The sequence below is a fragment of the Papio anubis genome, chromosome 17, assembly GCF_008728515.1.
Source record: "Papio anubis isolate 15944 chromosome 17, Panubis1.0, whole genome shotgun sequence".
Lineage (NCBI taxonomy): Eukaryota > Metazoa > Chordata > Mammalia > Primates > Cercopithecidae > Papio > Papio anubis.
In genome coordinates, this window is record NC_044992.1 from 60,983,348 (window position 1) to 61,001,313 (window position 17,966).

The window sequence follows — 17,966 nt, forward strand, 5'->3', positions numbered from 1 at the left end:
GCATTTAAAATGAACTCATATTATTCAACCATAAAAAAGAATGAAACCATGTCTTTTGCAGCAACATGGATGGAACTGGAGTCTATTATCATAAGTGAAACAACAGAGAAACAGAAAGTCAAATACTGCATGTTCTCATTTATAAGTGGGGGCTAAATAATGGGTATACATGGACATACAGTATGGAATAATACACACTGATGACTCGGAAGTGTGGAAGAGTCAGAGGCGGATGGGGAATGAGCAATTATTTAATGGGTACAATGTACATTAATTGGTGATGAATACACCAAAAGCCCAGACTTCACCACTACATAATATATCCATGTAACAAAACTGTATTTGTACTCATTAAATTTATACAAATAAATTAAATTAAAAACAAGCTCATGAACACCAGTCTATCTGCACCTTCCAACACTTTCTGAAAAAAAAAACCACATAAATTACATGGTATACTGTATACTCTGATGCTAAAAAATGAGTGACTATTTTTCAGCTAAGTATATATAAACGAAGATTTGAATGTTTAAATTAATTGATAGCTGACCTAAAAAAAAAATGGGCAATCAGAATTTTTCATTAGTTGTCACTACCTAGCAAATGCACAACCAGAAAGGAATTCCACAGTGGAACTAGATTCCTGTCATCCTCCTGACTGCTATGGAATGTAAGAACATTGCCATCATGAGAGCAGGGCTCTTACCCTGGGAATAGACTTCGCTTCTAAATTCCCCAATTGCATCATGGTAATACTGAGATAAAACCAACAATTACCAGCCAGGATGTCAGCCTCATCCATGGACTGGGTGCTGAAAAGGATCACATGATCTGCTCTATGCTGTCTCAGGAGGCTCCACACTTGATCTCTGGAAAAAGGATCCAATCCAGTAGTTGGTTCATCTAAGAGCAAAATCTACAGAGAATGAAGATACATAAAATATGTCTCTCATATTAACTACATCCAGATGATAGCATGAAAAACAATAAATACCATAAAATAATAACCATCCAGTCATTTTTCTCCAACATATTTCTATTTATAGTTAAACATAGCAGGCTCTCTCTTGATACATTACAATGAAAGCTCTATCACCTTTAGTGGTAAAAGAACTTGACATTTTGCAGACATTCAACCTGCATCCTTCCCCATGCATAATCTAACTTACTTGAGGATCTCCTAAAATGGCAATCCCAAAAGTCAGCTTTCTTTTCTGTCCTTCACTTAAATGTTTGGCAAGGTTATCTTGAATGTTTTGCATGTCCAATTCCAGTAATATTCGTTGTACCTATATGAGAAAATATACAACTTTTAAAATCCAAAATGGTTCATATTATGCTATTTTAACCACTCATTAAAGCAGTCGATATTTGTTATGGGACCTCTTTGCCTAAATTTTATTCATAACAAGGCATATAAATCATTGAAGAGAATTCTGCGGTCATGATTTAATTTGGTAAGTGGTTGGCAGGTCAGTTAATCCAAACATGCCCTCCTACCTCTTGTTCCACTTCCTGTGGATGAATCCCTTTTATTTTAGCAAACAGGCTGAGATTTTCCTTCACGGTGAGTATGTCAAATTGAACATTGAATTGAGGACAGACACCAATTATCTTTCTGATTTCCTCCAAGTCTTGCATTTCAGAGAGATTTTTATTATAGATGGTAACTGATCCTAAGAATGGAAGTTAAAAATAAAATTGGCAAGATAATACATTTTATTAATATTCATAGATTTCATTTAAGAAAATATTGGCATATATTCACAAATGTCTAAAATGATTTGTGAACAACTACTAATTATTCTTGACATAAATATATGCTTACAGAACTGCACATTTGTGAACACAATTTGTGAACAACTACTAATTATTCCTGACACAAACATATGCTTGTAGAACTGCACATTTACCCTGAAATATCACACGATGGAATAAATAAAATAATTTTATAAATATTGCAGAAATATGAAGCATATTCAAAATTATGTAGCTCTTGGAAACAACTTTAGATAAACATTATTTCTCTTAAGCCATCAAATTTAAAATTTAAAATGAAAGGCATATGCTTGACCTCATTTTATTATAAGACATCTTGCCTTTGAGAAATTTCTTGCTCACCTTCTGTTGGAACAGACAATCCATTAAGAATATTTAGCAGTGAAGATTTGCCAGCTCCACTGTGACCCAGAATTGCCGTGATTTGACCTTCATATATGTCAAACAGCAAGCCTATTTTTAGAACAAATTATTAGAACAAATTGTTAACAAATTATTAACAGTATAAACTGAGGGGCATTAGACCAGTCTGGTCTCAATATAGAACAAGGCTATTTAGTTTAGTGGTGTATTTCTCAGCATTTCAATACTTTAAAATACACAATGTTCAATATTTTCCTAACTGCCAAAATAATATGTGACAAAACTGTAATAATTAAAATAATAGGTCACTGGTGCAGGATATAGTGACCGATGGAACAGAATAGAAGTCTAATGTGGACCAAAGTAAATATAAAAATAGAGAGTAATCAAATGACCTTTCAAACTTATTAAAAAGATGGTTTATTTAATGAATAATTTTGGGACAACTAAACAAATAAATTAACAAATTGTACGTTTGTAATTTTTTTTTTTTTTTTGGTGACAGGATCTCATTCTGCCACCTAGACTGGAGTGCAGTGGAGCAAGTGGAGCAATCACAGCTCACTGCAGCCTCAATCTCCCACGCTTAGGCAATTCTCCCATGTCAGCCCCCTCTAGCTGAGACTATCGGCCCACGCCACCACACTTGGCTAATTTTTGTATTTTTAGTAGAGACAGGGTTTCACCATGTTGCCCAGGCTGGATTCAAACTCCTGAGTTCAAGCAATTCACCCACTTTGGGATTTACAGGGATGAGCCACCATGCCTGGCCTGTAATTTTTAAATGGAAAGTATACAGTGTTTTCCAGGGTAAGAGGGAAGTGATACTGGCTGTTGGGACTGACACATAGTAACTGGAAAAATAAAATAGAAGCCTCAGTTTTCTCATCTGCAAAGTGAGAGATGTATTAATATGTCTTTCACAGGCCGAAATGTAAAATGGTACATGTAAATCACTTAGCGTAGTTTCCAGCACATACCAAGTCCTCAATGAAATCTAAGTGTTTATTGCTATTGTTGTCATTGTCATTACTATTCATTATGTATTGCTTCTGGGAGTATGACTTTTTATAATTCTCGCGGGAAATAATTTGAAATATGAATCAAGAATCTTGAAAGTATGCTTCCTTTGAATAATTCTGCTTCTAGAAATTTATATTCAAGAAACAATTTATGACATTTACAAAGACTGAACAAGGCTGTTCATTCTAGTATTTTTTATTACACTAAAAATTGGAAACAAACTGGATCTCATACATTGGTGTGTTAATAAGTTAATCCCGGTATCCATATAATGGAATGCTATTTGGCTTCTGAAAAATAGGCCATAGATAAAAGATTTCAAAAGTGTGTCCCAAATGTGCTGCAGATGTGCTCCAGAAGCTAACTCCATGAGGAAGGAAGAGGAGGCTAAGGGAATGCAACCACTTCCCTGGTTTCCCAAAGAGCAGCTACACTTGGTTTGAATTTATATTCACATTTTTAATGTATTGATGTCCAATGCTTTTAATTTTTTAAGGTGCTGCTATTTTTAAAATGAACAAAATGCTTAAAGACATTTTCTGTTTAGACAAAAAGAAGTTCATGACTTGATGGAGTGCAAAGGTAGTTCAAAATGTGTTCCAAAACTTTAAGTAATTGATTTAAAATTATTTCAATATATCCTGAGCTAAAATTAAAGAACAAAATCACAGATCTAGATGGTATTTGATGAGAGAAACCTAGAGAGAGAATAAAATTGCTCATACAAATACATTAAATTCTCAAAGACCTAATCTAAAAGTAATGAATAAGACTGAATTAAAGGATGCTGCATTTATTACAAAATACATGCAATATAAACACAATGGTTGGAGAACTCTCCACTTCTGGAAGGTTCATGGCTCTTCTTTTTCAGCTTTTAAGGCTTCTTTTATAAAAATCATTTTTATTCTTCCTAAAAATCATTTTTAATAAAGCAAATTGACCTCCATGAAATGTAGCTACTCACTTTGATATTTGCTTAAATGTCTGTTATAGAAAACTGTATGTTAGAATATTTTGTATCAAAATGTGTTTTTTCATTTCAAATGATAAATTATGTTTGTAATAGGATATTGGCTTGTGAAATTTAATTCATAGTTAATGGTTTTATTCATCTTGCTTCAGTTAACCTCACCAGTACATATAAACTATGTAAATTCACCAGCTAGTATAAAACCTTTATCAGATTTCAGTTTAGATGTTCTTTCCTCACAGTGACAATATATAAAATATTGTTCATAGCAGATTAATCTTTAAAAGCAAAGATAAATTGCATCTTTCATTGTATACCATTTTTATAAATTAATAGATCCATGCAATATCTGGAAGAATTTTACAGTGTATTCTTAATCATGATTAATGTCCAAGTGATAGCATTGGGTTATTTGCATTCTTTTTTCTTTTGCTTATCTATATGCTTCAAATTTTTTCACATCGAATTGTTTCCCTTTTTTATAATAAAGAAATAAGTGAAAGAATGAAATGTTTCAATGTTTTTCTTTACCTTTCAATGCTTCCACTTTTCCAGACTTTCCTTTATATTCCTTCTTAACATTTCTGATTCTGAAATAACAAAAAGGGTGCTTACTTAGCCAACACAGAAGTGAAAATAGCACAAGCCATTAATAGCCCTAGTCATAGTGACAGCTGCAGCCAACCACTTTATGTGAAATAAGGGATGGCATAGTCCATTCAGAAAGAAAAAGACCTATTTTTGATTAATCATTTCCCCTGAGGTAGAAAATAAAGGAGTCTCTCCCAAGTTACAATTAAACTACTAGTATTTTGTCTAGAAAAGTAGAATGCTGTGTAATTATCCTCACTTTCTTCCTCGAGTTTTAGAATAGTTGGTTCTTCCCCCTGTTCAAGATCAGCTCATTTATCTGGGGCCTTGAACTGGCATCCTGCATCCTCTCCACGTCTTGCATATTATTAGTTTATTAGTCAGACACTCTGGCACCTGCATCTTTTACAGTCCTCCCTAATAGCTCCTCTTTGAACTCAGCTCTACTTTGGACACAATTTGATTTCTCTCCTCCCTGTATTGTACAAAATTCTCAAAATAAACTTGCCATTTTCACTTCCTGACCTTTAATTCCTCTTCAGTTGCACTCTGATTTCTGAACTCACCACTCCAGTGAACCACTTCATAATGAAATCATTAGTGACCTCCTAATTATAAAATACAACAAATACTTTTCCATTCTTATGTATTGGATTATGAGTCATTGTTGATGACTTTCTCTTTGTTAGTGGTGACTTAATTGCTTTGCTTCTTATTTTTCTAAATGTTCCTTTTCTGTTTCCTAATAAAGTCCTCTTACTTCATCAGACACATCAGCTTGATGTTCCACAGGGTTCTCCATGTATATGATGGATCTTCTCATTTGAGATTCTCTCCAGAAGTTTTCTTATTGGATTTTTTGTTTTAGCATCAACCTAATATTGACCCCACCCTTTTCATTGATCTTTAGACTCACACATCTAATAGCTTGCTGGATAGATAGTCTCTCTCTGTCTCTCTCTCTCTCACACACACACATACATACACACACACACACACATACACACACACACACTGCTCTTAATCAGTAGTTGTCAATTGTGAATACACATTAGAATTCCAAAGGGAACTGATGCCTGCAAACAACCCTCAGAGATTCATATTATATTCACATTAATTACTTCTCTGCAGAGTTCACAGAAAAAAGATTCACATTAATTGATCTGGGGTGATGAGTTTTTCATGGCAGTAAAGGCTGAGGATTGGGATATATCAAATGTTCTTCCAAATGAGTCTAATGTGAAGCCGGGTTTGAGAATTAACTGCTCTAAAACTGCATATCCAGAACAGACTTCATTGCATTGTCACCTAAACCCATTCCCCCATCACGCTGGATCTTACTTGGCAGCATGGACATTCAACTACTCTCTTCTTGATTCTCACTCAGATTCATCACCCATCCAACCTGGTATCATTTTTGTAAAATTTAACTCTAAAATAGTTCAAGTCTTGGGTCCATTTTAAAAATTTATATTTTAAAATCCATTTTATTTACTCCTCAATGTTCCTCATCAGCCTCAAAGGGAAAGTCAAGGCTACTTTGTACCACATGAAGCAGCCACTCATGGTCTGTCCAGTGACATCTTTCGGCATCCTCAGCCTTATGTTTTATGTGTCAGGATCACCAAACCACCATTTATATCCTGCATAAAGTTTAGCGCTTTTTGTCTTTTCTGCTGGGTGTGTCATACACATATACGTATACACATACACATGCACTCACATGCACATATGTACATATGCACAAATGAACCTTTTTATCCTTTTTATCTGTCTTATTCTTAAAAGAATGTTCATTGCAACATCATTTGTCAGAGCAAAAAATTAGAAACAACCAGAATATTCTTTAATGTAAGAAAAGATAAATAAAAATGGTAGACTCATATCTTAGAATATTTTTATACAAAAATTAAAACCAATGCATTAGCCCATAGTCAGCACTATGAATAGATCCCAAAAAGCAAAATGCTGAGTGTAGAAGCAATATGTAGAAACTTAAGTACAGTCTGATACTATTTATAGATTATAGGAGATAAAAACACACAGAGTTATATCACATATATCTATATCACATATTGTTTAGAGCTATAAGTGTATGGTACAATATGTAAATATATGAATGGAAAGTGGGAACACCAAATCCATTATAAAGGTCAATCCTGATGAAGCAGGGAGAAAATATTTTAAAGAGATCAAAAGAGACTTTAAATAAACATATAATATATCCATCAAAAATACAAAGCAAATATGACAATAATGTTTATATCTGTTTAATATGACAATAATGTTTATATCTGTTCAACCCGGATGGTGAATATGTCAGCTTTAAAAGCCTAAATTTATTCAGTAATTTTTAACTATTTAAAAGAAAAATAGATGTTCTCTTCTTCGATTTCCCTGAACTAGGGTAGTTAACACTTCTATTGACTAAATAACAGTAGTTAATATCTCTATCCCTACATTTATCACATTGAATTTCATGTACCTATTTATCTTCTTCCCTAGGCTGTGTGCTCCTTGAAAGACAGTTTATTGTTCATCTTTGCAGCCCTAAAGATTAGTAAAGAACCCAGCAGCAATATGTTGGTTGAGTGAATGAATTAAGCAAAGTTAAAAGGTGATGAGTCTCACCAGGTATTTTATTTCAGCATTTCTTTGTAAAATGGAATCCCTGTTGAAGTGAAACTTTAATGTTTTGTTTTAATAAAGAAAATTCCATTTAAGAGGGGCTGGTGTTTCCGGATTTTAGACATGAAATCAGACATTTACATCTGGGGCAGGCAGACATCCTACCTGTGTTCTGGGAATATTGCCTGAATGGTCTATAGTTATAGGAATGCACATATGTGCACACAGTTGCCCCCAGAGAAAATGTGACTTAGGGGTTATGAATGAGGAAGAACCAGTTGTGAATAAAAACTGTATATTTTTACAAATCCAGAATCATGATTCTGGTTAGAATTCTACAAGCTTTCATCCATATCCCTGATACATAGAGCTTAAAGGTTACATATCCTGTAAGCTCTACGTATCTTAGGGGAAGAGTTCCTTTGTATATAAAGCGCTTGTATATAAAGGAGAAGAGTTCATTTTTATATAAAGCAGACCACATAGGAAGAAAAAAATCGATGCCTTAGTGCCTTTTATATTCATACAAAATAGAATTCACACGTTGGAACTGATTGGAAAAGATTTGACATTGTCTAGAGGTGGGGAAGAGTAATGATGCTACTAAGAAATGATCATTGTGAAGAAAGAAGAGATAAAACTTGTGGATTGGAAACTGCATCTACTGTTGGATGGTCGAAAGGCAGTTTTAGAATGCCTTGCAGCCCCAGACCTGCTTTAACAGTCAGTGAGTGTGTCCCACCTTGTCATTAAAGAGCTACAACATTGACTGCCTAAGCCTACTTTCTCGCTTTGGTGTGGATCAGGGGTGAGGTGCCCCACAATGGAGCCAAAAGCTTTAGTGAATAGTACTTGCATCAAATGACTTTCTTTCCCTGGTTTGCCTTGGGTCTCCACCTGAGCTAAGAATCCAGACCAAGTGACAGGTATGCCTAGTCAACATTGTATACATTGGCTAGGTTTGGAGGCACAGTGGGGGTGTGGGAGAAGAGGGGAGAAGTCAGGGGAAGGTGGGGCTGGAGGACATTTTACTTTCTCTCCTAGGCCACTAGGCAGCAGTAGAAGAACAAAGAAAATTTTGAGGTCTTTGTAAGTAAAAGATTTTGTTAGAAGATTGGATCTGAGAATTACTATAATTTGAATAATAATATAATACAATATGATTTTGTGCCCTCAACTGGTAAAGAAGGATTGATGACACTATAACTGAGTTTTACAGAATTATTCCTCACTTTGCCTTTCTTGTTTGGATGGATATTTTCTATAGAGCTGGTATACTCCTAGCTAGAGCAGAGGAAGGGCTGTTGCCCCACTCAGAAAACTTAAATGGAAAACTGGTTAAGAACTAGATGGAGGAAGCCTAGGTATACGGGTTAGGTCTCTTTGTCTTGGAAAGATTTCACTTCCTAGCTATGGTTCTCTATTTATTCATTTTCTTTTGCCTCCTGACATCTCAATAGTATGTTAAGAGCATAGACTGTAGAGGCAGACTATCTGGATTACAATTCCAGTTCTCCACCTGTGAGTTGTGTGATACTGGGTAAAAGGCTTAAGCTGTCATTACTTCACTTTTTGTATTTTCAAAATGGGGAAAATAAAGATACCTGCCTCATAAGCTTTTTGTGCGAATTATGTGCAAATCAGGTACATAGTCAGCACTAAGTAAACATCTGTTAATAAATAAACGATTGCTATTTAAAGCTCTGATTCATTAACTTTGTACCAAACTTTGTAGAAAAATCTACAAAGCTATTTTGAAATCCATGATACTTGGGTTCAATTCCAAAACTGCTGAGTTAGAATCCCTGGCTAAAAACAGATATTCTAACTGTTCCTCATACAATTCTGTTATATGCTAAATCTCATAACAACCCTACAAAGTCAATATTAATCTTGTTTCATAGAAGACACTGAGACTCATAAAATTTACTCATTTTTCCGAGATTACACATCAAATGAGAGACGAGAGTATTAGGATCTAAGAATTTCTGATTCAGAATTTCTTACTTCTTCCAACTTACCGTATAAAGCCAGATGAAATCACAGAGAGAGAGGTTCACAGAATGAAAGGAGCAAGTATAAAAGAGAGGTAGGCACAAGAGAAAGAGGCAGAAAGGGGGACAAGATAAAGTGTGGGTGGATAATATGATATGGAGCTGATAATCAAGGAGAATTTTCCTTTCAAGTAACAGAAGAAATTGATGGCGATGGAAATGGAGCAATTCGAAGTAACATTGACAAAAACAAATATCTTCTCCTTCAATATTTTGCCTCAAGCTCACCCTGATGCTCTTGGTTAATAATTCTTTAGCCTTGTGCTCATGTATTAGTATTAACTATAAGTGTGATTACCTGATGGCTTCTTTTCCTTGGAATTCAGGAGCTACTGGTTCAAAATAATCATCAGAGGGATGCTCAGCATCAATTTCTTTCTCAATAACCTTATTATCAGTCCCTTGGTGTTGGAAACAAGATGATGAATTCAAGAAAAATAATGGAGAATAACGGCGCTCATCTCCATCTAAGTAATCAAGAGGCAACAAAATAGGATCAGTAATAGTAAAACAATGAGCAAAGAAGCCTTGCTCACAACAATGCAGAATGCCTTGAAGTTTTAAGCATCATAGAGACACTTTTTTCTTCTAAAACTCTATTTATTATTAAGAAGAAAACTTGATAATGAAGTAAACAATCAGAATTCAAAGGAAATAACATATTGCAAAAGTTAAACAATATAATACAGCTTTCAACAAAGTATAAATAAAATGTGATCAAAAAAAAGAAAGTCAATATGAAAGTGAGGTTCAAATAAAACATTAGGTGTATGACCAGCTGAGTTGGACTCCAGCTTTTCTCTGATCAAGACATTAGTACAGATCTTAGAGCCTCTGTTGTCTATATCTGTAGAAAAGGACTCCCAACAAGGAAACCCATTATATCTCCTTTTTTTTCCAGTCTTAACAATGGCTTGCATTATCCTTGATAATAGGCTCATGAGAAAGAGATTTGTATCACCCAATAAACATATTTATTAAAAATTTTTTTAATGTGGCCTAAAAGGTATTTAGGTGAATGAATGAAACCAAATATTTGGGAAAACACAAAACCTTAGCATAGTACATAAAAATAATTGTAGACATGTTTGTGAACTTAAATAATTTGACCATAGCAACATAATTGAACATAATATTGAAATCTATATATTCCTGCTTAGGCATGAATACATGGAGAAACTGTATTTGTTTAGAATACATTTATAGTAACATTTTAAATATATTTTTCCAGTTTAAAAAATGAGGTTGAATTTATTATTAAGGGCCTTCATATATCAACCAGAAGTCACAGAAAGACAGGAATATGTACAAGTAAATACAGAGAAAACCTATAAGACAACCTTAAATAGTGGAAGGAAGGTATAAAATAAGAGGATAAACAAGAAGATTGTGCCAGAAAAAAAACTTTCTCATTCTAGAGTGTGTGAAAAAATTCTGGGCTTATGTGAAATTTTTGGTTGTTTGCAAGATAATCTAACAGGGCAATCAATATACTTCTGCAAATATGAACAATATATAAAACATTTTGAGAATGATGCTGAACAAATATTCACGAGAAAGCACTTCCACAGTATAATGGCCTCCCACCAGCCAAACAACCATAAGAACTAATTTATTTTATCTTGTTCTGACACAAGTCCTAATACGACCCTTTCAAAACACTTTCAGGGATCCATGAATACCTAACATTATTTAATTACCACATAATTATAAGATGTATTATAATTATTGTTGTCATACAATTATAATATACTGTTATAGTAAAGTCATAAGAATTGTTTTTACATAAAAATTTCATTAGACCATTAAAAACTATGAAGTAGAAATAATGAACTTATTAGTTTGAAATGGGAAATATTTAATATTCATTTTAAAAGTCTATATAATCTTAAAAAATATATTCAATGTAATTAATAACTATAGAGGTCAGAGAAAAACTCACTATTACTTACAGGGTAAAATTTTGTCAAAGTATAATGCCAATAGCAAGTAGATGAAACCATCCAAAAGCAATATGGAAAAAGTTGCTATCATTGTATATGAGTCTCCTGAAGGGTCAGGAAAAATTACACCATTCAAGTTATAATCCAGTTTGATAATCTAAGATTCAAAAAATAAAAATAAATGTTTAAAATAAATAAATAAATAGCTTGGCATAGCAGCAAAAAGTATTAATTTATTAACTAGCTTTTTCAAGAGGCACTTAGTAGTTACTAGTCAAATATTTAATTAAGTAAATAAAGGTATTGGTCAAAATATTTCTATTTTACAGTGAAAAATAATTAGAAATAAACATGTATTTAATAAAAACAATGTTCTAAGTATAAGAATTTAAATTATAATTCATTTGTTTGTTTTCATAAAATCATTGCAATATTACAAATATCTATTCTGGGCAACAAAGGAAATACAAATGTTGGAAAGAATATAATAAATTTTTGGAAGCCTCTAATTAGATAAAAAGAGAACTTACCTCCTTTTCTAGTTATTATTTCAAATAAAAGTTTGTATTTAGAATTTTGCCATATAATAACAGCAACTATGTTCTAGGCACTGTTCTAAGTGTTTTATATATTATCCCATTTAATCTTCCTTAAAACTCCATCAGATAAGCAATAAAGCTTATAAAAATAGTAAGATTTTAACCTGCATTTTACATATGATAAAACTAAGGCACAGCAAAGTTGAGTAGCCAAAAGCGGCAAAGTGAAATTAGAACAGAGAAAGTCTTACTCCTAAGTCCAGTTCCTTACCCTGCACACTATACAGCTTCTCAGTCTATGTTAAAATGTTAACATTTTCATGATAAAGTTGAATTTATTCTAGGAATCCAAAATTGGGTCAACATTTGAAAATCAATCAATGTAATTAAACATAAAACAGATTAAATAGGAAAATAATGTGATCAATATAATAGACACAGAAAAAACCATTTGATAAAATATGATATCTATTCCTAATAAAGAAAATATCTTCACAAACTAAGAAGATGAATCTTCCTTAAGCTGATGAATTACATGCACCAAGACCAACAATAAGCATCATATTTAATGGCACAACGTTGAAAGCTTTTATTCTGCCTGCATTTCTATTCATTATTGTGCTAGAGGTCTGGACCTGTGCAGGAAAGTAGGAAAAAGAAATAAAAAGCATAAGGATTGCGATGGGAAAAATATAAGCCATCATTATTTGAAGACAACATGATTATATATAATTCCAATATAAAACTCAGAAAAAATATTGGGTTTAATAAGAGAATATAACAAGAATGCTGGATATAACACCAACATACAGAAATCAGTTGCATCTCTCTACATTAACAACAAATGTTCAAAAATAAGAATTTAAACATAGATGCTATTTATAATAGCATGAAAAATATCAAAAGTGTCGGAACGAATCAAATAAAAACGTGGAAGACCTCTACAGTGAAAACTAAAACAGGCCAGGTACATGGATCACACCTGTAATCCCAGCACTTTGGTAGGCTGAGTTGGGAGGATCGCTTTTTTGAACCCAGGAGGTTGAGATTGGCCTGAGAGACACAGTGAGACCAACTCTCTACAAAAATTAAAAATGAGCCAGGTGTGCTGGTGTATGGCTATAGTCCTAGCTACTCGCGAGGCTGAGAAGGGAAGATCACTTAAGCCCAGGAGGTTGAGGCTGCAGTGAGCTGTGTTTGTACACTCCAGCCTGGGTGACGGCAAGATCCTGTCTCAAAATAAAAATAAAAATAAGATAATTATTAAGGAAAATTGAAGATCACTTAAATGAATGCAAAGATAGATTATGTTCATGGCTGAAAAAAAGATGACAATTTTCTTCAAACTGATCAAAAAATTCAACTGCATCACACTCTTAATAGCTTTGCACGGGCATCTAAGTGTGTGATTATGTAACTTGATAAGCTAATTCTAGAATTTACATCATTGCAAAGAAATTAGAATAGACAAGGCTCTCTTGAAAAAGAGATTAAAGAGGTAAAACTGTTACTGCCAGATAACAAGACATACGATAAAGCAAAACAATTAAGACAATGTGGCCACAGTGCAAGGGTAGGCATTTTGGCCAATACATGATTGGTTGAGTTATAATAAAAGAAAGATTGCAATTCATTCAGGGAAAGGACAGTCTAGTTGATAAATTGAACTGGAGAAATTGGATATTTGTGTAGCAAAATTAATATTGTCTCTACCTATACACACACAAAAGTTATATTGAAATGGATTTTATATCTTAACGTAAAAGCTGAACCAGCCAATATTCTAGATAAACAGTCAGAAAATATATTTGTAAACTTGGTGTAGGCAATGATTCCTTAAATTGATTTTAAAAAAGCATTCTACATAAAAGAGAAACTTGAAAAATTGGACTTTATCAAAATTATGTATCTCTGTTCATCACAGGTACCATTAAGAGAGGAAAAATGCTAGCAACAAATAATGGAAAAATGTCGGATGTTCAACATGTATAAGGAATCCTTAAAAAGCAATCAGGAGAAGATAGAAAACTCAGAGGAAAAATGGGTCAAAGACCTGGATAGGTAATGTAGAAAAAAGAAAATTCATAATCCACTAAGCATATACAAAAGCATTCAACGTCATCAATAATCGGGAAAATGCAAATTAACACTACAATGATATATCATTGCATAACCATCAGAATGACTAAAATGTGAAAGATTGATAATACTAAATCCCAGTGAAGTGTTAGAAAAACTGGAATTCTGAAACACTGTTGATGTAAAACTAAATTGATGCAACCACTTTGGAAAAATATTTGGTGGTAGCTACTAAGATTAATATTTGTATACTCTCAGCCCCACTATTCTGTTTGTTATATTAACATAATGAACAGAATGGAATGTCCATATTCAGTAGGAAATGTGTACTAGAATGTTTGTAGCAGCTTTATTAAAAATGCTCAAAAACTAAAAATTATCATAATCTATCGATAAGAAAATTGATAATATATTAACACAATAGGATGCTACATAACACTACACTATAGCTACACAAAAACTATGCTGCCACCTAAAAACGTCACGTTGAATGAAAAAAGAGAGATTTTCAAAAATACACTTTGTGCAACATCACTCCTATGAAGTTTAAAATATGCAAAACCAAAAATTTTATTTAGGAACACATACTTAGGTGGTAATGAAAAGCAAAGAAGTGAATATCATAAAATTTTTACCTTTACGAAGGAGTGTTCTGAGGGGTTTGTGACTGGTGGCGACATTCTATTCCTTGATCTAGTTCATGGATACTTTGATTTACTTTTTAATTATCTGTTAAACTATGCTTGTGTTTGGAAAGTTTTTCATAGTTTATACAATAGTTTATACATACAATACAATAGTTTATACATACAATAGTTTATTCATAGTTTATACAATAAAAGTAGGTTCATATAAAAATTTTAATAAACTAGCAGATATTTTCATTATGTTAAATGAATAGTAATAAAAGTAAATATTTGTATATAGGAATACAACCTAGAAGAAAATACTTCAAAATGAAAATATATCTGAGAGGTGAAATCTGGAGGATTTTTTAAATTTTAAGTTTCTTTGTGAGGTGACTTTTTTTCTACAATGTAATAATAACATTTTAAAGTTTAACTTTAGAAAAATTGCTTAGAATAAAAGTTCTTAGTTTGAGTAGTGTTGATCCTTCAGGGTATGAAGTTATCTACTTCTTTTGACATTTCAGTAATAAACCAATTAACTAGGCTCGTACCTGAGTCATTCCAGCAGTAAAGGCAAAAGGGCTACAAATACTCAAAATCCACTCCAGAGATGAAGGAAGTTGTTCATAAAATACAGTGAACCCCAGACATCCCCAAAAGAGGGTAAGGAGAAATACAACCAAATTGGTGAGGACAGCTTTCTTTAACAACACACTCATCAGGAACACCAAAGCTACCTGCAGGAGAGAGAAGACGTTCAACTGCTATAAAATATATTTAACTCACTGAGAATCATTGGCAGCCCAATCAAATAAGGATTTTTATGTCATGACATAAATATTTATCAGTGAGAAAGTGGTGAAAATATTAAGGTATAATGAGTCTGTTCTTTCCTCAACTTCTTTTGAAAGAGGATCCTTATTTGTCCTACTCAAATGCAGGGCTTTTGTTGCTGAGTAAAGGGTGGGGGGAAAGCTGGAATAAGAGCTGAGGATAGGGTAGAAAAGCAGACTTGGGTCTAAATTAATGTAATGAAACTAAATTAATGTAAGAAGGAGCATCTACGTACTTTCTGCAGAAAACATCCTGGTGGGTGGAAATTAGAGGACTTTGTTCAGAGAAGGGAGACGGGAGCGAAATGAGAAGTGCATATGAGACAGAATATTAGAGGGAGAAGAGATATTGTGATCAGCTATCATGTGATGGGCACCCTTAAGGGAAAAAAAATGGGGTCCACCCCTAAAAAACAACCTCAATACATACAGAAAAGCCTTTGATATTTTATAGTCAGCATCATTTTTTCTTTTTGATACATCATTTCATTAGTTCAGACCTTCATGCAAAAGGCAGGTCAAATTTTATTTGGATTACATAATTTTTTCACTCCATAGAAACTATCTCGAGTACACACAAGGACACACACATGCACACACAATGGACATGAAAGTAGTGATTGCAATAACCTACTAGGGCATTAATATTAGCTACATATAGCGAAGATCTAAAGCAGAGAAAGTGGTAATAAATGTATGAACTTACCAAAGATAAGCCATATAAGAAAAAGAGTATAAATATGACCATGAAGCCAGTCATTACTATAATTTCGGTGAATGTTATGATAATTGTAATGAATATGGAAATAATAAAGATGAAGCCAGCATAGATTAAACCCCAGGAGAGCCTAAATAAAGACAAAAAGTTATATAAATTATATTAACTTATTTACAAAATAGTTAATATACACAAAAGCATCTAAAGAACAAAATATAACTACCTTTGTACCTTCTAGATTAATAACTATACTGTAAATCCTACAGCAGAAGCTCATTGCATATCCTTTTTCAATCGCAATTTTCCTTCTTTATAATTGTCATTCATTTTCATTGCCTTTACCACATATGCACACAGAGATGATATATACTGAACACTGCTACAGGCACCAACCAATAAAAAAGGATGCCAAGGCTAGGCACGGTAGCTCACGCTTGTAATCCCAGCACTTTGGGAGGTCAAGGCAGGTGGATCATTTGAGGTCAAGAGTTCCAGACTAGCCTGATCAACATGGTGAAACCCGTCTCTACTAAAAATACAAAAAAATGTAGCTGGGTGTGGTGGTGCATGCCTGTAGTACCAGCTACTCAGGAAGCTGAGGCAGGAGAATTGCTTGAACCTTGGAAGCCGAGGTTGCAGTGAGCCGAGATCACGCCACTGCACTTCAGCTTGGGTGACAAAGTGACTCCATCTCAAAAAAAAAAAAAAAAAAAAAAAAAGACAAAATTAATTAAGCTACTTGTAAGCACAGCTGGGCCATTGTGCCTTGTTTGTGCCTACATGTTAGGCAACAGCTCTGTGTGCGTGTGTTGTATATAAATAGTATGACTATTTATTAAACAGTATCAACAATATCATATGTATGTATTCTTCTGCAAGCTGTCTTTATCAATCAGCATTAACAGTATTATACACTGCTGTATAATATTTCATTATGAGAATATGACCCAAAATTCTGCTGCCCATGGAAATTTAGGTTGTTTCCATTTTTTTTTATTACAATGCCAAGAACATTCTCGTACTTGTCTTTTTTGAGAAAAATGTACAAGAGTGTTTCAAAGCATTTTGTACCTTCAGCTTTGTTAGATATTGCCATACCATCCTAATTGTAGAATTGCAAGCAACTTAAAAGCCTCTGATCAATCAAGTACCTCTAAAAACACTGGGGCAGTTGATCATTTGACTATCCATGAGAATCTCAGCAGGCAGCACCTCCAGTCTCTTTCATAGTAGAAAATTGAAATTTCACAACTCTACTAAGCCCATTCTATTCTCTCTATTCCTATTTATGATTTCTTCACTTAAATTTGTATAAAGTATGCTGCACCCTTAAATATTTGCATGATTTTGCCTTAGAGGTGCTAGTGTTGATATTTTTATGAAGTGATTATTAAGAAAGAGTATTCAATCTTAGATCTAATAAGACTATAGCGTATTTTAGCCCAAGTGTCTCATTTTACAAATGAGGAAACTGCAATCCCTATTATTAGTTAAGGGATTTATCTAAGGTCACAAAATAAATTGGTAACAGAGTTCATGAAGATGTAGGCCTTATCTCTGTCAAGAGACCTTTCCTCTACTTAACATTGACTAATAAAATGAGAATTCAATAGCTGAAGCATACAGCACAAGTATTAAAATCAGGACTTTGCATCAACATGTCCCAATAGAACATGTTTACACTGGATTTATTGGTTATTTGACTTCTCTTTAAATTTCACGCCATTACAATGATTAAGTCTGTGTTAGAAACATCAGCATTTTTAAAAAACATATCACATTCTGTAAAGCCCACTTCCTGAATCCAGAAGGGA

General features: G+C 33.4%; 1 protein-coding gene across 2 annotated transcripts in view; it reads right to left on the reverse strand.

The window, feature by feature from the left end:
- ABCA6 (ATP binding cassette subfamily A member 6) overlaps positions 1–17,966 on the reverse strand; it is a 61,050-nt gene that overhangs the window by 33,658 nt on the left and 9,426 nt on the right. For both annotated transcript variants that reach the window (XM_003913346.5, XM_021929342.2), the window contains 9 exons: positions 16,141–16,282; positions 15,153–15,338; positions 11,364–11,511; positions 9,710–9,878; positions 4,670–4,728; positions 2,122–2,232; positions 1,501–1,676; positions 1,170–1,289; positions 778–916 (listed from right to left, as the gene is read on the reverse strand). In XM_003913346.5, coding sequence (XP_003913395.2) covers positions 778–916; positions 1,170–1,289; positions 1,501–1,676; positions 2,122–2,232; positions 4,670–4,728; positions 9,710–9,878; positions 11,364–11,511; positions 15,153–15,338; positions 16,141–16,282 — 1,250 coding nt within the window. The remainder of the gene's footprint in view (positions 1–777; positions 917–1,169; positions 1,290–1,500; positions 1,677–2,121; positions 2,233–4,669; positions 4,729–9,709; positions 9,879–11,363; positions 11,512–15,152; positions 15,339–16,140; positions 16,283–17,966) is intronic.